Source organism: Phalacrocorax carbo, chromosome 14 (assembly GCF_963921805.1).
Source record: "Phalacrocorax carbo chromosome 14, bPhaCar2.1, whole genome shotgun sequence".
In the NCBI taxonomy this organism is placed as follows: domain Eukaryota; kingdom Metazoa; phylum Chordata; class Aves; order Suliformes; family Phalacrocoracidae; genus Phalacrocorax; species Phalacrocorax carbo.
Genome location: NC_087526.1, coordinates 6,940,139 through 6,954,909, shown reverse-complemented (window position 1 = coordinate 6,954,909; position 14,771 = coordinate 6,940,139). Strand labels below are relative to the sequence as shown.

The 14,771-nt window shown below is 37.5% G+C and overlaps 1 protein-coding gene across 3 annotated transcripts in view; it reads left to right on the top strand.

Moving 5' to 3' along the window:
- The window catches only part of DIDO1 (death inducer-obliterator 1), a 55,225-nt gene that overhangs the window by 2,407 nt on the left and 38,047 nt on the right, over positions 1-14,771 (top strand). The window contains exons 2-3 of one of the 3 annotated variants that reach the window (XM_064465385.1): positions 11,949-12,135; positions 14,401-14,511. In XM_064465385.1, coding sequence (XP_064321455.1) covers positions 12,039-12,135; positions 14,401-14,511 — 208 coding nt within the window. In that variant the 5' untranslated portion in view covers positions 11,949-12,038. Of the gene's footprint in view, positions 1-11,948; positions 12,256-14,400; positions 14,512-14,771 lie in introns of those variants that run through there. The other 2 variants (XM_064465386.1, XM_064465387.1) reach the window with 2 other exon arrangements.

Here is a 14,771-nt window from a genome sequence, read left to right as displayed (position 1 = left end):
ATGTCTTGTGGACTCATCAAAAAGCAGTGTTCTCTTTAATCCTGCTTCACTACTCAGATTTCCTTGCAGCAGATTGTTATTTGTTTCTTGTTTAAGTTGGTAATTGTCTTTATAGTTTAACTTACAACTGTGGGATTTTAATTCTCTACAGCCTGAAACTTCAGCTACAAATGTTAAGTGGGAAGAGGAGGGGCAAGGATTATAGAGTCTAGGCTGAGAGTTTATAAGATTTAACTGATAAAAGTGGAAGAAGGGACTGTACTCAGCAAGAGTAAGATCACGTGGCTTTCAGTTGACAGAAGCGGCAGTGTCTTTCTGCACTGGTTTTATTCTCTGGTGCACTTCTACCTAGCATCTCTCGTAGTGCTACAGGAGATCTAAGGAGAGGATGTTAATGTAAGAAAGATTTATCTAGTTTACACAAGAACTGGTTGCTTTTTTTGTGTGCTGTCAAGCCTCTTTCCTCACTAGGGGAATCTTAGTCAGCTGTGAGTTAACGCCTTGAGGGTTGTACTACTATTAAGGCTTCGTCTAATACAGCTTCTGAAATAAGTGAATACTTCACAGTTATTAATGGTGGTAGTCTCAAGAGCATTGACAGACTTTGAGGTTAAGAAAAATCTTAAATTTCCAGTTAGGGGAGCTAAGACACAAACATTAAATGTGCATTATGTGTCTTCTCACAGTAAACCCTAACCAAAATTGGAAACTGAACTGTGTTTACTGCATTTTTAATAACATCATCAGTGTGCTGTAATTACTGTGTTTCACTAAATTCTGAAGGAGAAATTAATTTCTCTTTTACTTCATTTGATGAAGCCTTTTTGATGTAATAAGAATGAAAGTGATAGCTGGTTTCAGATGTGGTATTTTAGCTCACTTTTTACAAATGAAATAAGGGGGGGAAGTGTGAAAACACAGGATTTCTTTCTTCAACAGCTGTGCTGATAAGGTCAGCATTTATAATCCTACAGTTGTTTTGAGTCCATTTCTGTATACACAGTTCGACTGACAACAATAACTAGACATGCCAGAGGATACAGATAGTTTACAATGTAAAACTTCTTTTTTTCACATAGAATAGTTTAGGATGTGAAACTAGTTAATGTACTATTACAATGCCAACTTGACAGAAAGCCCATACAGCTTTACTAGCTTGTGTAAAACTGTTTGAGAAGAGGGATTTTTAAGTATAGTGTAAGTATTCAAGCTGAAATTTGACAGTTGCAGAATTGAAATGTGGATGTTTAAAAATAAGCTGTGGGATGTTGAAGAGTTAAACTGTAGGGGTCCCAGACTTAGCCCAGATAACCGTTGCTGTTCAGTTAACAGCTGAGTGTTCCTAATAGCCGTGATAAAGAAATAATTTCTTTAATCCTTCAGCAGAGGAATGTCAGACTGCGTAAATCCAAACCTTGTTTCCTGTGCAGTTGCTAAAAATGTATTTTCAGTGCTGCTGAAGAGGTCAAGTTCAGTAGCAAAAATTAAACGTTAGGCAAATAAATAATATGTATTTGTGAAATATTTTCATTCAAGGTGATGGAAGAGGAATGGTAGAGAGTATAAATGGTATATGAGTAATACCCAATACCAGTCAAAGTTTGTAACTGATATTTCTGTTGCCTGAGGACCACAGCTTGTAAAATTGGCTTGTACTGGGGCCTGTAGAAGGTTTCTTATACAGAGATGGTTATGTTTGTTTTTTTAATCTAAGCTTTTGACCACAAAAAGCTGTCTTTTTTTTTTTCTTAATCTGTATGAAAGGGAAAGAGAAAAAAGCAGAGCTTTTCTGCACACAACTTCTCTTAATGAGCACATCGATTTGATATCTCATTTTTGCTCATACTGTTCAAACCCTGAAAGTGGAAGTTATCCTGATGAGAAAATTCAATTTTATTTTGTTGTCTTTGGATAAATTTTGATTGTTAGGGCAGATATGGGATTAGCTTACTCAGAATGTAAATAAAGGCTTCAGAAGGTACTATAGGAGTAGTAAAAAAGCCAAAAATCAATCTATTTGGAAGCCAGTAGACTGTGTCTGCCTAGCCTTTTAAGCACCCATGAAGCTCTGGACTAGAAAATACCAATGGCATGTATATAATACTTCTGTTTTCTCTTAAAATCAGGTAATGTTTCCTCAAATGCAGAAAACACTAAATTGAATGTGAATTTTGTTTATCAGACACAATTATGGGCTTACAGGTTGGATGATGTGCATGGTCGAAGTGCCTTCTGTTAAGGTTTGACCTTTACTAAAGTTCTGTCAGTGCAGTTGTCAGTTAGCAGTTCTTTCCCCAGCTACTAACAGCCAGAGCTGTGCTGGCAAAAGCTCCAGTGTGTACACAAATATCTTGGAATCTGTTTGCTAATGCAATTTTTCATTCAAGGATTTTGAGTGAACTTTCAAAGTCTTGCTTCCTCCTCAAACTGCCTCCCTACTTGGAAGGGCCCACACTAGTGTGCTGTTAGAGCTTTGTTATTATGTGTGCAGCCACACTGATAAAACTCGGCTGCACCAGGATGGTGCACACCTGCTACCCCACCCTGCAAACAGAACGACTCATACAGGTAAAAGTACAGTTTTGCAGGTGTAATTACACCAATATGAGGCGTTTATGCCAGCATGGCTCTGTTCATTAGGGGTTGTACGCCTTCACGTTCCTGACTTGTGGAATTGTGACAGTGAATATCTGTAGTGTAGATATGAGGATAGTCTTGTCTGTTATTAAATAAAATCTCCATGTTTGCCAGATTTCTGATGGGCCTGCTGATAAACTGCCTTGAATGTTTCTATGAGAAATTGCTATTTAGCTGAATTTAGCTGTGGGAACTTCACTCTGGTTCAAAGAAGCACTTTTTGCTACTTACCCAGAACTTAACCAGAATAAAATACACTTGTAATACCTGGTGCTGTTCTCATTCTGCTGTGCTACCTACTGAGTGGTCCATCCCTTCTTTCCTTTAATTTGGTTTTTTTCCTGACTGTTCTGATCCTGTATGATGAATCTGAAATAAGAAATTTTTTAAAATGCTTTTTTGCTCGGGGAGATGATTTTTCTAGTCTGAAAGACATCAAAATAAACTTCAGCGTGTGCATTTTGCTTTGCATAAACCAGGGAACCACTTTATGCATTTTTGCTTGGAGTAATAATGTCATACTGTGGAGTCAGTCAGTGTCTTTTTTGTCTAACTGCTACTGTGCACTAGTCTGCTGTGCGTGCATGGTAATGTGATTCTGTGCATGCACGTTAAATTCAACACTTCCAGGAGGTCCCGCATTCACTGCAAACGTGCAGGATTGCTGCCCTGCATGTGCGCAGTTATCCAGCATGTGAGGCAGTGGCCTTCTTATGAGGCTTACGTAAGGTAAGTGAGTAGCCTGACCGAAATCATGGGAAGGACAATGGTGTGTGTGTTTCAGACATATGGTAGAGAGGGATTTTAATAATGGGTGACTAAAGGCATTTAATTTCTAAATTTCTAAAGGTTCATTTCTTTATGATTATAAGTACAGAGACCAAGTGAATGTATTACTTCTTTGCAGAATGAATATGTTTGCTTAATTATTTTTAAAAGCTGTCAAGTTGGTTTGCTATAAAGTTTATTGTCAGTTTAGAATATTTCTTCAATACCTTTCTCAAGCGGAAAAAAAGTGATTTTGTGAAATTTGTAATTGTACTGAGTCTCATTTTTCATGAGAGAAAAATCTGGAAGATCAAACACTTGTTTCTGCATCTTTAGAAATTCAAAGTAGTAGTTAACAAGTTTTAAAATGTAAACATTAGGTGACTGTCATCAGCACTGCATATTGGTAGTACTTGGTATGATGTCAATGTGTACTTAATGGGCTCTCCTGCACCAAGACAGGACAAGTATTTTGCACCATAACATGGACATTTGAAATAAATTTTCAACACCAAAAAAAAAAAACCAAACTACATTTGAAGTCAGAAGGTCTGCAAACCACAAAACTTCATTGAAATATTTTTTTTCTGATTTTCCAGCCATGTCTGATGGTAGAAATGTGGTAGTGACAGACACTAGTGGATTATTTGTGATACCACAAGGTTTTACAGTACCTTCAAAGGTTGAGGAAGGGGGTTTCAACAGAGATGGAGAAGCCTCTGAACTAATTCTCCCCCATCCCTACCCCGGGAGATCTGATCACATTGGTGTACTAAGGTGCCCCTGGGGAGCTTTTCCCTCACGTTGGAGAATGCTGTGGTATGGGTACCATTGCATGCTTGTTTTCCACCATCTTCGAAGGGTGCAGATTCTTTGTCCTCTGGTGCACCATTTCTACCCTGATCTCCCATGCTAGTCAAGTCGGTTCTTTTCCATTACTTTTGGTAGGAACTTAGATGGGGTACTACCCAACACTGAAAAAGGAGGCTTTACAAGTACTAGAACTTGAACAGGGAGGTGAGGGAAGAAGCAGCACGCTTGAGTGGAAGGGTGTGATGTGGGACTGTATTGTAGATGTGGTGCCATCCCTGACAAATTAATAATGTGTTGCACACATCGGGGGTTGAAATACTGTTTTGATACTAAAAGCTACCTTAGAACTCGATCTTAGTGATGCTTTGCCTTAATGTGGCTATGTAGCACAGCTTATATTTGCCTATAATTTAGTGCTTCATGCAGTATTTAAGAGTATACATTTCTTAAATTAGGATGGGGTATTTCTGAGGAAAGTGGCATATTAATGAATTACGATTTACTGAATCTACAGTGTGCAAATTTCAAAGCTTGTTAATTTTTTAAATGGGAATAATGGCTTGATTCTAGACTAGGAAGGAATTAACTGCCATTTTAAAGTTGTTGATATTGCTGGTATATGAGGTGATAGGTTGGCTTATGATCGTGGAATTTAGTGTGTTTAACGATAGTCAGCAGAGTATTTACAGATAAGTGTTACAGTTTTTGTAACACAATTTCTCTTTGTTTTTATTCTTCTAGGTCTAACTATAAGCATTGAAATACTTTGATTTTATGCAAATTATATTTTTAACATGATCTTTCAAATAGAAACGTCTTCTGGAATGAAATCTTTGTATTTACCAGGGATGTCTGGAGTTTTGACCTTGAACTGCAGTTTGTCTATAGCAGTCAAGTAGTGAGATAGTAAAGTATTTGGGGTGCAGGGGAGGAGCTCAGGATCAAAGGAATTTTTATGACTCCCCACATACAGACTTGAACCTTACATCTGTTGCCTCTCTCTTCAACTCTCATTGCTTCTCTCTTATCACAACATTTCCATTTCACAACTTTTTGGGAGGTGTTTCCCTTCTTTCAGAAGGAAGATACTTAAATTAGTAAACAGTGGATATGTTTAATTTGAAAATAAAAGACCATATACTAGTTGTACTTGGTCAACTGATTTTGTTGCTTTTCATAGAAGTAGTCTGCTCTTGCATCTTTCATGGACGAGCAGATGGAGGGAACTGCACTGCAGCCCTGTGTACAAGGTTTTCCCCAGTGCTAGTGCAGAACCTGTTTCCTGCTGTTCTTAGGGGCAATGGGTTGTACCCTTTGTTCATGGTCTGAACCGAGCTGCTCATTTGTGTACGAAGTAGGCTTTGCCCTACTGACTTCCTTTGGGCTGCTTTTGTAATGCTTACTGATGCAAGGGATTGCTTTTGCTGCTGCTTAGTAGGAGGAGTGCAGGTTTCCCAGATGTCATCTTTGACTAATAGGGATGCAAAGTAATTTTCAATGGGATCAGTCTTGTGAGTGGGAGTGGCATTAACTAAGCCATACCAACATTTCTTTTATTTGCATCAGAAATTATGGCCTTACATGACTTCTCAGATATGTTTTTTTTTTCTCGTGATATTAATATATTTGCTTATTAGGAAATTTGTAACATTTAAAGGAGGCATCGGCCAAGCCCAGTGCCTCTCTTATAGGGAATAAAATCAACAAATAGTGTCAATTGTGATTGGAATCACTGTTCCATCGTTCTGGAAAGGATGATTTCTGTCTTGTTCATAACACCCTGCAGTTTCTTTGATATTTAAGAAACCTGTCCTGGATATTTTGGTTCTAGCCAAATACCTTGCATGTGAGGCCTTCTAATTCTGGAGAAGCTCACCAAAAATACAACTAAAGGCCAGTTACAAGTCATTCTAATTGAAGCTAACATCTTAAATACTGGCACAGATTGGATTTGTGTCAGGACATAGAGAGTAAACTGGTTGCTGATGAATGATACCTGCTGTTAAAAGCTAGAAGGCATAAGACTCTTACGCTTTGAATTTCTTTGCAGATGCAAACAATCTTCTGTCTTCTCACTAACTCTAGTTTTCAGGTAGTTGGTGAGCCTTATATTGGCCATTGTGATTGAGATTTCTGTCCTGCCCTTGGGCCCTGACCATTGAATTTCCATAATGTATCTAAAACATAACTGGAGCTTCAATGTGAAGACTTTAAAAAAAAAAAGTCACCTTTGTTTCTCTGTCACAGTAGAAGTGTTTGTGAGGTAACTGAAACAACTGTAGGTACTAGGGTCTATGACAAGTCTCAAATATGAGGTGAACTTTGCTTTCTTGGATGCTTGTGTAGGGGTGAGTAGGCATGAGATCTTCCAAAAACAGAGACATCCTTCTGTAGAGTTCTTTGAGTGAATAAGAAATAGGAGAACTAATGGGTGCCAGATACTAATTATTTGGACTGAAGTATTCGTGTAGGGTTTCGTGAAGTATTGTGTAACCTCTGCATGACAAGATACCAGAATTTGTGCAGATTACAGCAAATTGGCTGAGTATTGAAGAGTGCTGACATCAAGAACATGGTGTAAGGTGCAGCATATTTTGTCATCTAGCTGTTGACAACAAGGGTTAACATTAATGAGAGGCTAAAGATCACTAGTCTTTCATACAAATTCCTCAAAAAACTAAATAAAATAGCTAGTGGGCTGAAGCTGAAGAATTTACCCTGAATTCTGATGTAGAATTTTCAGTTATTTTTTTTGTACGCAAGTCCTCAGATAGAGGAGAAATTAAGTTATTTCTTTTGGTTGTTTTTAGTTCATGTTAAAGGTTTTGTTACTAAGCTGTCTTTCAGAATCCTTTTGGAGTCAAATCTTCCCAGTTAGCTGAGGCAGGGAATTCTTAATGCAGTTATAAGTTCTAAAAAGACAATCTTTGTGCATTCAGTGGACCCACTGAACATTTTATTACCTCTTCAGGGAAATGAGAGGAAAACCTAGAAGTGGGGGTACTGATCTGAATGTGTATTTGTTGGTAATCTGTTGAATTGGCCTTTGTGTATAAACACAAAAAGATGGGGAAATGTTGGTGGTGTTTAAAAGCTTTGGTCTGTCATAATCAGATTAAGATGTGTATTGAGGCATCTGAAAAAGGGTTTAATGAAGTCAGCATCAGGAGATCCAGGTGACTTCAAGCTGCCTGTCCTGGAGTTAATATCACTCAACTCTGGTACTGGCATAAATATCTCTGCCTTTTTGCCTGGGATTTGTAAACTGTTGGGTTAGAAAGATGGCAGTCGATAGCAGTATGCTTTTCTTGAAGGTTTGAGGTTTTGTCTGAATGTGAGAGAGGTAATATATTTACAGAGAAGTGGAGTGAGATTACAAGCTTTCTCTCTTCTTGTTGTTTAATGAAGGCATGTTGGAGGTTAGCTTTTGGTGTGCTTGTGAACAGGCGGTATGGCAATAGCGGGGTTTGGAATTTGGCAATATCTTTTCTGTCTCTTGTTAGATTGGCTGCTGACACTGCTGTGGAATTTCTTTAAGCTATGTATGCTGAAAAACACAGGTTTGCAGTAGTTAGAGAATCCACAGGGATGCTGAATGTGAGTGGTGGCTTCTGTAGTCTCACAGAGTGGGCAGCCCTGTGTTTTCGGGGTTGTCACTGCTTGAAAATAGTTGACCAAATTGAACTTAAATGCTTTTGACAGTTCTATTGTCTTTCTAGGGTAGGATACTTTTGTACTTCGATTACTTCTGGAATTTAGGTCCAGAATGAATTCAAGTGCCTAACTTGTTTTGGGAAAACTGGAACATTTTACCTGCAAACTAACGGGGGAAGGAAAACCTGAATAAATGTTTTCTTGGCTGAATATTCTTACTCAAGATATTGTGCATCAGCTTTATGCTCCACTTTTAGATAAGTGACTGTTCTGTTTTATTGGAATGCTCACATTATTACAGTTTGCAAGCTTAAAACAGAGTCTTGACAGAGGGCGCAGTTAATGAAATTCTGCTGGCTAAGATCTGATGAGCACTTGCTGCATGGATGATGGCGCGCACGTGTTGAACGAGATAGCAGCAAGGTGCTACGCCAGCTCAGCCTGCTTAAGGGGATCTTATTCTCCATCCCTGTTCTTGCATGTCTTCACACTATTTCTGATGTTCCTTTTTTTAAAATCCTAATGGATCACTCTTTGGCGGGTTTATTTTCTGCTGAATTCATAAACTGAGTGTTTACTAAGGAGCCATGTGACAAAGGTACACGGGTGGATAGACCATGTAACTGCATGGGAGAAGGGAGCAGTATGGTAGCAGCCCGAGTAGTCTTAGGATTGTACTTTGTTCTTCGTAGTCCATAAACATGGATTGAATAAGTACTGAGTCTGTTGTTCAATGAGGACTTGCTGCATATGTTTTGTAACCATTTAAATCAACCTAAGGTTTGTATTGGCAAAGCTTACTTCACCTCTGAAGTGAGAAGAGATTTTCTTTAAGAAACTCTTGATTTGTGTTCCTGACTTCATAGTTTGTCTTAAAAGCTTATGCATTTTCACAGTGGTGACTGTTTACCACAGAAGTTTTTAACCTAAGCATAACCAGAGGACTTCTTGAATAAGCAACCATATATATGTTTATTAACATCATTTTGCTTTCCTGTCCCATCATTTACAGAGATTCTTGCCTCAAATTTTTCAGAGGTACATAATATCCTTTCTAAAGGATTATCTTCTCTAAAGGAAATGTGGCAGAAAGGCAGGATGATGCTGATAGGAATTGTCTGTTAAAGGAACTATGGTAATTTTCAGTTTCCAGTGAGAACTTGCAGTTTCAGAAGTGTGATTAATGTGCTGTATTAGGAGGAATAAGATGAAGTTGATCACAGACATTCAGTTTCTTTAAAATAAAATAAACAATTTGCTGCCTCAGCTTACATTTCTGTCAGTAGGTCAACTACAACTGAATAGTTAACTTGAGAACAAATAGAACAAAATAAACGAAAAATCATACAGAATTGTGAAGAGAAACAGGTATTTGAAGACGTCCAAAGTTGCCTTATGTTGTAGTAAATACTTTTGCAGGCAGTTAGTAGAACATGTGCTTCCTAGGTCTAAAGTGTAATTGTGAGTTAAGGCTTTATGCTTTTATGTTTTGATTATATTTGATTTTTCAACTTCTTTTAGTCATTTAGTTTAACCTGTGTTAAGATGCAGTTCTGCAAGAGCAGATTCATGTAGAATAAGTTTGAACTTACGCTATTTTTCATGAAAAATAATTTTGAGAGGAAAAAATGGAGATACTAAATAATAACAAACAACCAAGCATTTTACAGCAAATGTAAGGGGTCTGCAGTTGTTTGAAGTGTACTGAATTTTTATACCTCTCAAATTTGAAATTATTTAAAAATTGCAGTTCTGATTTTTCCTGTAGGTAATAGAGGTAAAAATACAGATAATAATAATGAAATAACATCTATGGATACAAAAAGAAGCTTGATTCTTGCATAGAATCTCTTAGGTTTCAATTATTGTGTTAAAAATGCAATTTTATGTAAAATGAGAGCTATTGACTGCGCACTGTGCAGCCTTGCCACTGGGTGGGGTGTGGCTTACATTATAAAACGTATTAACGTTCACGAGCCAGAATGTCTCCTAAGAGAGGATTCCAGTTTTGGAATGCTTTAGCAATATCGGCTCTGTAGCTCAAACATAATTGTAAAGGCCTTGAACGCACAGATACATAATTGCGCACTGTGAAGACAATCCTTTAGACAGTTCTTTCTTTAGCATGTTACTGGATAAACTATTCAACTAGGATGTGCTTCATGCATATTCTAGAGGCGTAGTTTGTTTCATAGTTCAATATTAGAGTTGAACAGGAAGTGATCAGCTGACTTTCCCTCTTCCTTTAGGCATATCACTTAAAAATTGCGTGATGTGTGATGAGTTGGAGATTCTGAACAGGGAGATTGAAAGGTTATTACAGAACAGCAGCGTGGAAGAAAGCACTTTAAACTCAGACTGTCTTCAGCCATCAGTGACTGACTCCCTGGATGTAAACACTGATTCAGACAATGGAGCAAAATACATATTAGAGCAGGTATTCAATGCCATGAGATATAGCACTAGGGTCTTTAAAGAACAGTTTATTTTGTTGTCTTTTTTTGTTTAATTTTCCACCCCTCCTTCTTGGAGTGGGAATAGTTAGCTGAGGGAAAGAATGTAGATAATGTACATAATCCCCTATAGAGAAGGTACAGGGGAAGGAATACTGATGTGGGTCTAGCTATACATTTGGGTTTTTTCCTAATTCTGCTTTGCCACAGTCATGCAAATTTTGAGATTTATTGTTCATGAAATAATGAAGTCATCCACCAATGACAGTCAGATTTGGGGAGGGGTTTGTCTTTTCTACCATCCTTATTTTTGGGGTGGTGACATGTTACTGGAGAATGGCTAGCCATGACCACTGCTTAGGAAGTAAAAAGAGTTTCTAAAGAGCAAAGATGCTTTAAAGAGTTGAGGGCTTGAGATTTGGAAAAAACCTGTATATTTTAAAAAGACTGTGTATCAGCATGTCTGAGAAGGATTATCTAATCTCTTCTTAAATTTGGATGCCTCCCCACCTGCTGGAGTGTTAGCAATCAACTTTCACTCCTTTGAAAGAATTATTGAATTTTATTTTAGTTATTTCTTGCATCTACTGTGACAGTTCCCCTGCATCTTTGACTGCAGAATGCTGACACACAGAGTCTTCATCCAGTATTGTTCTTTTGTCTGCACTGATTTATTTTATAGGCCGGTTCAAAAGTGACTTTTTCTGTCCTCTCCATCTGGTCCTCCTTTTCTTCCCAAATACTTTTCCAGTGCTCTTGTAGTTTGGTAGACTGTTTTGGGTTAAAAGCAGGCATTTCCTACTGATTTTCAAGCTCATTGAAGCAAGCGGTCAGTGATGATGTTCCATTGCCATTCTGCATGTGAATTGGGACCCCTGAACTAAACAGTTGTTCTTCAGATGCTTTAAAAGAATGCCTTGTGATTTTGAAAAGTTTTCCAAGGGTTAATTTTTAGGAAAATGTGGTATTATTGCTATAACCTGCTGATATAGAAGCTTGAAATAAAGCTTCTGAAATTTTCTATATTGCAAACCTTACTAGTGAAAGGGACAGCTATAAGGAATATTCCTTAATTCTGAAGCTCAACTATAAATTTTTATTATCCTACCTTACAAAACCACTGAGTAGCCACTTCAATTTAAATCCCCAAAGCTGCAGATGTGTTCTGGGATGAAATTTAGTACAAATGGGCAAATCTTCCCTACTGTAACCTTGGGTGTGCTGAGGGAGTTTAAAAGCTTTTCTGCATTTTCATTGCACAGTACATGCTTGTTAAATTTCACTCTCAGAATGCTTTTAAATCTGTAAATGGAATAGACATGTTGATTACAGTTTGTTACTGTTCTGGAAGTCATAATAGGATCTAAACAAATTGAGAGTACAATTGTATTTTGTGTTTATTTCAGAGGTCTCAACTGTTGGTAAGTGGTGGAGGTGGTGTTGCTTTACTTCAACTCTTCTTTCTGGTTTCAGTGTCTTCCTGAAAGTAGAAAACTGTCAAGAAGGCAAAATAATGGAATTTGCGATAGAATGTAATAGAGGCAAAACAATCCCAAATTTATATAAGAAATACTAAGATAAATATATCGGTGCCTTATTTTTCTCTTTCTTTTCCTCCCCCAGGAGCCAGCAGGAAGAGGAGAACTGGTAGTATTTGGTCCTGCTGACAGCTTAGAGACTCAGTTCCGCCCTTCAGCATGTGCTGGAAGGATAATGCTGAATGACTCTGATCCTTTACTGCCCTCCTCTGGCTCTCCTTTTCACTCAGCTCTGCAGGGAGAAGCTATTCCAACCTCTAATGCTGTGTCAGGTAAAGCATATAGAGGACACTGAAGAGACTTCCTATTTCTTTACGTTTTTATCTGGAATTTAAATCTCAGAATTTGGATTACTTCTGCTTGTAGGTTTTAACATTTCTTCATCTTCCAAGGTAAACAAAGATGTAAACTTTAACTGTTTTGACTTTTTCCCTTACTTCCATTGAAGCCTTTTTCTGGTGTGAATATAACTTTAGTGTTGGGTTGTTTTTTTTTCCTAAAGGGATTTTTTACAGGGATACTTGGTGGAATTTCATATTGGATTGAAGCAGTTTCAGCTTTTTACCTGTGTTCTACAGGCTTAAAAATTTTTATTCTAGCTGTAATGTTAAACGTAATCAGTTACTATTTAAATTGTTGTTCTGGAATCTGCAGCTTTTACAGCGACTCAGTATCTTACTGAAATGACTGTTAAGTTACAACTTGTGTTAATTAACGTATTTGCATGGATGCTTGCATAGCATTGACAGTTAACGTTTCTGTTGTAGCATTGTTAAATATAACACTAGAAAGCAGAGGAGTTGCACTATAGTTTGTTTGATGAGGCAGAACAGTAAGGCAACTGATGTATGAAATAAGGAGCCATTTATCACCAGTGTACACTGCAAGGTTAGGAAAGGTGCCTCTGAAAACTTGTAGCTGTAATGTGTACAGCTGTTAGAAATATTTTTGATTCTTTCAGCAAGTACTGTTACTTAGAAATTCTGTTAATGTTCCCTTTTGGCTTACCTGTGCAATTCTGGAGCCAGGAATATGCATATAACTACTCCAGAAACGTTTCTGGGGGGAGTTGTGGGGTGTTTCTCATTGTTTTTTAAGTACTGTTCTGTTTACCCAGCTCATTGAGGAATCCTTACTACTGCTTGTTATAGTTTCACATGAGCAATGTAATTGCAACCACTGCAAAACATACTTTCTGCCTTCATTTAGGAGAGTGTTTACATGGCATGCAACTAATTTAAAACACTGCACCATGATGTAATACTAACTTTAATACTTGTTCAAACCAGGTTATTCCTGAGTTACTCAAAATGCAGTCTCAGATCTTTTATTTCTCTCATTTGCTTCTGTCTTCTCAAGTAAGTCTCCTAGTACGCTGGAGGAGACTTTTGAGAAAGAAAGGATTTGGGTTGTTTGCAACAAATTTTTTTTCCCCCAAAAGAATTTTTTTTTTCCTGTGGCTCCACCTGTAAAGTTGGAGGTTCTTTGCTGATTTTTTTGTTGTTTGTTTGGTGTTATGTGGGGTTTTTTGTTTTGTTGTCATTCTGGTAGGTCATATAGGCTTGAAAACCTTTTTGTAAATAACCATGTCAAGGAGCAGCCTTTCTTGTGTGTGTTGAATGAAACTCAGGGTTTTGGGTGTGTTGTTTGTTTTTTTTTGGTTTTTGGGGTTTTTTTTTGTCAGATGTTTGAGAAGATTTTTATTTTATTCTTTTCTGTATTATTTCTTCTATCCAATAAACCTTGTTAGGGAAAGAATGAAGGGAAAGTGTATTGTTTTATCCCAAATACCCACCAGTGTTTCTGAAACAACTTAAAAATAGTAGCTAAGCTATTTAACAGACAAGATACAGGCCTGGTTTATTTTAACAAGGGAGACTAGGGTATTTCTCTGGTTTTACATTTTGCTTAAAATCCAAAACCTCAATCTTTGACTAACCCTGTATTATCTGAACAGTAGCATTGAATTTCTTTAAACTGGATGTTGTTTCTACCTTGTTTCTTACCCTGCTGCAGGTAATCAGCAGTCCTTTCTACCTGCAAATGTTACTGATAGGGAATATACCATCCTTACCTTTAAAACATTAGCTGTGTCTGTACTGTCTGTTTATGACTGCTTGTTCTTAAGGAGTCTGAGCTGACTACTTGTTCTGCTCCATGGTTTTTCACACTGCTGCATGCCTGGTTCCTCTGCCCACATACGGAGTGGAACTGCTATAGGTTTTTTCCCAGACAAACTCCATGGAATAGGTTCTTACCATGAAAGGATTTTTTGAGAAACGGCAGAAAATATCTGAAGTCCTAAGGCTCTTTAATAAATATGTCAGTATAGTGTCCATATGCATATATTTAACTTAGCACTTTGGCTTTGAAGGAGTTCAGTCAACTTTTTGTTAATATTCAGCGACTGTTACTGGGTTGAAATTCAAGTTAAGTATCTGCTACAATAACATAACGAGATTACATCAGAATATTTGTTAATTACTTAGGATATGAGTCTTTTTGAATCTGAGTTTTTGAACCTTGTTTCTCTTCAGCGTTTCAGGGTGGGGACAGTGGTGTCCGTACTATGGAACAAGCTGTAAGGTCACAGCCAGTGCCATTAGAATCTGAATCTAATACTGACAACATGGAAAACAGCTCTCCTGGTAAGATTTATTCCTTTCAAATTGAGCAGAATATATGCTTACCTGTCCATTGTGTATGTATATGTGTGTGTATATACATAGTTTGTAAATAACAGAAGAGTTTGTAACAGCTGGATTATGTTGGCACAGTGTTCAGTGATGTGCTTAGTTGTTGTTGCTGTTGCATTACATTCACCAGAAAGCATTTTATCTGTTTTCAGGGTCTTAAAATGAGGTGGAGATCTATTTTCTTTGTGATTATATATATATGTATTATGTTG